Source organism: Octopus bimaculoides, chromosome 5, assembly GCF_001194135.2.
Source record: "Octopus bimaculoides isolate UCB-OBI-ISO-001 chromosome 5, ASM119413v2, whole genome shotgun sequence".
In the NCBI taxonomy this organism is placed as follows: Eukaryota; Metazoa; Mollusca; class Cephalopoda; order Octopoda; family Octopodidae; genus Octopus; species Octopus bimaculoides.
Window position 1 is genome coordinate 98,159,918 of NC_068985.1, and position 7,430 is coordinate 98,167,347.

The 7,430-nt window shown below is 31.6% G+C and overlaps 1 protein-coding gene across 7 annotated transcripts in view; it reads left to right on the plus strand.

Annotated features, from left to right (window-relative positions):
• LOC106883542 (protein tweety homolog 1-A) overlaps positions 1-7,430 on the plus strand; it is a 160,632-nt gene that overhangs the window by 148,926 nt on the left and 4,276 nt on the right. For 2 of the 7 annotated variants that reach the window (XM_052967861.1, XM_052967865.1), the window contains one exon: positions 3,725-7,424. The exons of 4 other annotated variants lie outside the window; for them this stretch is intronic. In XM_052967861.1, coding sequence (XP_052823821.1) covers positions 3,725-3,778 — 54 coding nt within the window. In that variant the 3' untranslated portion in view covers positions 3,779-7,424. Of the gene's footprint in view, positions 1-3,724; positions 7,425-7,430 lie in introns of those variants that run through there. One more of the 7 variants, XM_052967869.1, reaches the window with a different exon arrangement.

The following is a 7,430-nucleotide window of genomic DNA, read 5'->3' on the forward strand; positions in this document are numbered from 1 at the left end:
CTCTCTCTCTCTCTCTCTCTCTCTCTCTCTCTCTCTCTCTCTCTCCCTTCGTCTCTCTCACACTCTCTCCCTTCGTCTCTCTCACACTCCTTTCCTTTCTTTCTCTCTCCTGTTATGTAAAAATCTAAAACTCAGAAATATTAAGAGAATCTTAAGAATTTAGAATATGTTGTTTTTGAAAGCATGGAGGGAGTGTGTAAGTTATATGTAGCAGAATATGGTGTATATTCTTCAGACTGGAAGAAATTTCAGTTTTGGCACTGCATTAAATCAACCATAAAACCTTCCTGCCAATTGCTAAGTAGCTCAAGAATATATCCCCAAAAATATTCTTGCCTTTCCCATTTATTATACCACCAAGTAATTGGGGTTTAATCCAAGTCAGTGGTGGAATGCAAATTCTTGAAAACTTCAGCAAGAAATATCATCATGAACAGCAAGCCATTGTCATGTCATAACATTTCAATATTTGATCATTATTGGTACTTCTCATTATTTTATTCAAAAAACTTTCTCTGAAATTGAAAGTAAGCGCTGCAATATGGTCAACGTCTAAGTGTTTGTGATGAATGGTTTATAAGTTGGTATTTTTGTGGAATATTAAACTCCTCTTTTGAGATGAAAATGGTTTTTACCATTTTTATCACTGCTATGTTTCTATTTGTTTGATCTTTGATCATCATCATGTGTCTTATTCTTAGGTTGTACATAGTACATAACTAGTTTAGAATTGGAAATCCTTCTTTCTAAACTACAGAGTAATGACTATTTTTATTGAATTAGCAATTGTCCTATTTGTAACCATTGTTATAATTTTTGGTTACTTATAATTACCTTTCATTAACGGCAACCAATATTGATTCAATACCAACACTGAACAGGTTTATTAACAAGTATTATTACTTGTTCCATTTATGATAGGAATTTTATATTTATCAACAGTCTGCAATTAATGCTAGAATAATGTTTCTGAATTGCTATTAAAATACTCCTTATTCTATCTCAGACCTGTTAACTTAAATTTGCTAACAGTGTAGACTCTACACCAATTAAATTCCTATATACCTCATTGTTAATGTTACAGTGAGGATTTTTCATGTTTTCTCAGTCTACCCATTCCTTTTTCATCATTGAGTCATGCTTGACTGGTCCAGTCATATTGATACATGTGGAATAACATTAATAACACTTAGTGGTGGCCCTAAATAAGATGTCCTTCATATTAGTAATAACAGTGATATCAATAGTTTTAATAAGTTGTCCTATTAAAAACATTTGGTGATTTATTGTTTATCCTCAAGTAAGCTGTGCTCTACCAAATCTATAAGACAATCCAGACATGCACATCCTGTCTTTGTATCTGTTAGTGTCTACATTACCTAGGGCATCCAGCTGTAGAAACTCTGCCAAATCAGATTGGAGCCTGGTGTAGCCATCTGGTTTCACCAGTCCTCAGTCAAATCGTCCAACCCATGCTAGCATGGAAAGCGGACGTTAAACAACGACGATGATGATGATGAACTTTCCTTATTTAAGGTGGTAGGGTGTGATTTAAGACAGGTCATGCGATTACATTGCAGCTTCCCATTTGGTTTGTTTTTTGAAGCATAGACTTACTTTGTAGTTATTCAGTCAGTTTCAAATATGACTTTTTTTTAGAAACTTTATTTTTGACTCCTTGTTATATTTAAATACCATTTCACAATAGTCTAACACTTATTTCTACAACTTTGGCAGACTAAATTATACCTTCAGAAAATTTTTTTACAGTTATTATCCATTTGAAATTGTAGTTACAACTTCTGAAGCCAACTCTGCATAAACATTTTGCTATAAATACTTCAGACTTTTTACTGTGCCCAGTTTTGTGTGAAATTACACCATACTTCTGTGAACAATATCCATTATAGCTACTTCTATGTTATTTACACAACATGGCTGAGTGAATAAGACTCTGGATTGTCAGGGATCCTGTTGTAAGTTTATAGTCTTATTGAATTGAACACATAATTCTTTATGGCTTATGTTCATCTTAAAATGAAAAGCAGTTGTCCTATTTTGGGGGGAAAGTTATAGACAGTGATAGACTAGCAGCCTGTTCAAGAGAAGTTTTATCTCTCACTTGCCAAGTGTTATATTCAATTTTGGTTCTTGCAATATGGAAAAAGTATGACATATTTTCTTACCATTCTTTCAATTATACTTTCTTAATACTGCTTCAAACATTGCAAAGATCTTCCTACACACTGAGAATATCTTCCCCATACAATGCTAAGATTTTTATCAGACACTGAAAACATCTTCTCCAGCCACAGATAAAAAATCTTCCCCAAACATCGTACAGACTTTCTCCAGACACTGTACAAGTTTCTTCAGACATTATATAGGTATTCTCCGGAACTATAGATCTTCTCTAGAAATTGAAAAGATCCTTTCTCGATACTGGAAAGATCTTCCTCACCAGACACTGCAAAAATCACCTTCACTGCTGCAGAGATTTTCTCTAACCAAAGCTGATTCTTCAACTTCTCTTTCATCTTTTTGGCTAAATACATCACAAAACCAGGCCTTTGTCACTGAAATGATTAGAAGATCTTTAAGTTCTTCCAGTTAGTCTTTCAGGAATCTTGTCGCTCAGTTTTTAGTATATCTGCATTCCTAATCAGATTTCTTCCTTTCCACTTTCTAGTTTTAGTTTTTATTTTTCTCTACTTATTCTTTATTAAAACAAGATTTTTTTTCATACGGGTTGGTATTCTAATTGCATCTGCCTATAAATTATATTGTTAGGGATCTGGAATGTGGGATAAGGATAAAGAAAGTGTGAAAGATAATGTTTGTTAAATTGAATTTTTTCAATTCCTCATCCTCCATGAATGTTCACCAACAGTCCACCACCACCACCACCACCACCACACCACCATATTTGTAGTAATGACTTTATCAGCTTTATATGTGAATGTGTGTATCTATCTGTCAGTCTATTTATATATCAAAAATTATGACAAGCACAAGTTTTTATAACTAGTTCCCCATGTACCTTTCACTGTTGTGATTGTTTAAAACCACTTCATTGGATGTTCCAAGTGCAGTTGGATGCTTAACCACAAATGGATCTTCAGGGAAACACTTTATTACATTATGTTATAAAGATCAATTATTTATATATCAATGTCTCTCTTTCTCCCTCTTTCTTCCACCCCCTCCCTTCTCTCCCCTTTTATATATATATTCACTACATGTATTGTGTACGCTTTGCTCACATTTCTTATAACAACATTTTATAATTTTTATATTTTAAATGTCATTGTATATAAATAAATAAAATATGCTGCTGGAACATTTATGCTATATTTCAACAAAAGTCATTAAGTCTTATGTATCAAAATGACCCATCTTTTGAGAGAAGATTGTAATATTTGTTGTTAGCAATTTTCAGTTACTGTGTGTTGGCTGTTTTAACGTGAAATTGTATTTTTTTAATTTTTTTTTTTTCGTTAAATTAAAAACTTGAACTACAAACTAAATATTCTTTAGTAGCTTTTCTTTTGTTTTATTGCTATTTCTTTATTTTTTCAAATTTTTTTTTTTTACTAAACTTTTATTATTATTTTTTATTTAGTTTGTGATCATTATTGTTAATTTCTATAATTTCTATATCTAATTTCTCCCACCCCTGTCTGCTAAAGTATAGCATCTCCTTTTTCTTTCTTCTGCTTTTCAGTATGCCGATTGGTTCCTCCGTGAACGCTTTTCTGCGGCCAACAAGCTTGGCTGATCTTTTCACTGTCCATACGTTGGCATATTGCTTACAGGCTGTGCCACAGTGTGAGAGCCTGTCTATCGAGCTGGCCTCCTGGATGGTTAGCTTGCTTGCCTTTGTTTGACCCCCTGTATGAACACACCTTTGCATGACTTCAGGGTTTCTCTATCAGTTTGCCTATACATACTTATATACATACATTCATACACATACACACACATGCGCAAATGTGTGTGTGTGCATGTATATATATATGTACATACACACATACACACACAAATATACATACAAATACAAAAGCAGTCTTCCTAACACTTTTATATATATATATATATATATATATATATGAATGCACTTATATACATACATTTACAAATACTTATTTCTGTGTATATATGCATGTATGTTCTCTCTTGCTCTCTTTCTCTTTCTCTCTATATATATATATGTGTGTATACATGTGTGTGTGTATATATATATATATATATATATATATATATGTATATGTGTGTGTGTGTGTGTGTGTGTGTGTGTGTGTGTGTGTCTATATATAGCAGTTCAGTAAAAGAGACCGGTAGAATAAGTACTAGGCTTATAAAGAATAAGTCCTAGGGTCGATTTGCTTGACTAAAGGCAGTGCTCCAGCATGGCTGCAGTCAAATGACTGAAAGAAATAAAAAAAAAAAGAAAGATATATATATATATATATGTATATATGTGTGTGTATATATACACAAACAATCACAATAACAGTCTTCCCAACACTTACATATGCATATATATTTGTATCTATGCAGAAATGTATGTGTATGTATATATAAATTTATATATACACGAGTGTGTGTGTGTGTGTGTGTGTATATATAAATATATATATATATATATGTATAAAATGGCTCTCACCTCATTCTTGTATGTGTGGCTTTGTAACTGCATGTATGCGTATGTGTGTGTGTGTGTGTATCCTTTTCTGTTTTTGTTTTGTTTCGTTTTTTTGTAATTTTCCCTGTTCTATAATCTTTTCTTTATTGCTCTTTTCCTCTAATTTTTCCCATTTCACTCTTGTCTCCTTTGTGCATGTGCACTAGTAAATCCAGTTCAGCATGATTTTGTCCCAACCTTAACAGTTATACATAGCTATGTATATGCATACAGACATATAATCACAATTAAACATACATGCATACAAATATATATAAAATATAAATATCTATGAAAACACACATTTACAATTTATTTTTAGAATCTTTGTTCATACTATATAGTTCCTGCCCCTGTTACCTGTAATTAAAATAAATATAATTACCTCACCTGTCTTGTCTTAAAATGTACCCATTTCTGCTACTATATTGCTCATCTGATTTTAAAATTTCACAATCCCATTTTTTGGTCCTCACACAATCATTCCAAACTATTTTACATGTTCTGTTTCCCTTTTTCTACAAAATTTCTGGGGTTTAAAATTCAAAGATTTGTTAAAAGAACAGTCCATTTATATCAAATAAATTGTTACATGCATTTTTATAGTGAACAGCAAGATTCAAAGTGTGACTTACATATTCGCTCTTAATGTTTCGGCTGATTTGAACTTGTGTATCTTAATTGCTGTTGTGTTTCATCACAGGATAACAGCTTCCACTAATGAATTGTGTTATGAACACATACTTATCATAAAGAAGCCTGTTCTGTGTTCAAACACAATAGTGATTTGTGTATTCATGTTTGAATCTGCTGGAATATATTATGAATAAATTATGCAAGCCATTACCATTTATAATTCATTTTCTAAAGTTAAAATACTCAGGAGTTTAATTATTAATCACAATTATAGGTTAAAACGTCTCTCTTGTGCATACCCACACAAAAGGCATTTATTTATATGTAATTCTTATGTTTGTGTGCTTGAGACTGGGATTTTTGGCTCAATATAACTCAAATGTAAAATAATAGACAATTACCATTACTAGAGAAATATTGGACTTTTAAGTGGAATCTTAAAAAATTCCTCAACTGTTTGTGATATTTAAATCACATGTTGATATTTTTAAAGTTTATTAAATATTTTATACTTTAAAGTTCTCATATAGTTTGGTCAAATTTACAGTTGTTAATTAAATTTATAATTAGAACCAGATGGGCCATTCATTATCAGGGCTATAATTGGAAGGAAATGACTTAAGATTGATATTTTCAAAAAACTACTTAATATATTATATAATAAAAAGGCTTTGTTCAGCCTCTGTTACTTAATTATGTTTGTTTTAAAACATTCAAATTAGCTGCTTCAACTGTTTAATATTTTGATTTCATTTTCTTACAAGTCATTTTTAGTTTCTATTTAATTAACAGCATTTGATCTATGGCTCTCAGCTTATGTGAATTGTGACACGCTTTTAGTTCTTGATTAAAGCCAAAATATTTTACACTGCTAATGCTATTGGAAAGGCTGAAGCTTCTCAAATATTCATTTCTACTCCAAAAATAACTAGCCCTTGTGCCTAAAGAAACCAACAGATTGGAGAAACATGTAAATATCTCATTGATCTCAAAAGCTAAAACTATTTTTATTCTCCCTCTCCATATATGTGAGTATGTGTATCTACATATATATACATACACATATATATATATGTAAATAAACAAGTATGTATATATATATACATACATGCAAACATGTACAAATATATATGCTCTTGGAAATTAGCATTAAGTAGAACAATTAGTTTCCCAAAAGAAGTAGTTATAAAGTCATACCTTAAGATAGGAGAGTATTGTAGTTCGCTTGAAGCATTGTGTATTGTTTGTAAAGAATAAAAAATTTAGAATGGTAAAACAATGCACTATAAAACAAAAAATGGACTATATATCTGTTGTAATTTGGTTATCTGATATTTCGGAATTACAATTCTTTCTTCAGATATTCTTAGATGGAGTCTCTGCTATAAACTGTTTTCCAACGGTTTTCTTTTTTTCATAAGAATTATTTACCAACTTCACTGCATTTCTTAGAATATATCACTCTCAGATAAGACAGATTATCACATTAGGTCAAACTAAGATCCAATTATAATGGCTCTCTGTTTTATTTGGGGGATGAAGGATAGTAATACCATGACTGCATATTTAACTGTAGAAGGACCACCTTTACAACTTATATGCATATATTTTTTTATATTCCATTTCATATATATATATTGCTAGGCAACAATCTGGTGAAGAAGAAGGACTCAAATGAATATAGAGTACAGTAGCTCATATAAGCCAGTCGAATTACCTTTTAGCCTGGAGTTTCCATTGCATACAGTTGCTTCATTAGACCTTCAGCTCTGAAGAACTGGTTTAAGTAATCTGTCTGTCTGTCTGTCTCTTTTTTTCTAAGTACTTAGATCCAGTATCTTTTGAAGTGCCACTTTCACTATTTTAGGTGTCTACATACATGCAAGCTGACATAGACACCTGCCCCTCTTGGCACTCATACCCTTGAGTCAGTAGAATTTTATGATGTAACAGCTAGAGGGATTGTAGGAGGGAGGGCTGCACCATTGACTGGTGCAACATGAAATGAATTGAACTTATGATTGTGAGCTCAGCAGTTTAACCATGAGGCCACATATCTCCAATATATATATATATATATTTATATATATATATATATATATATATATAT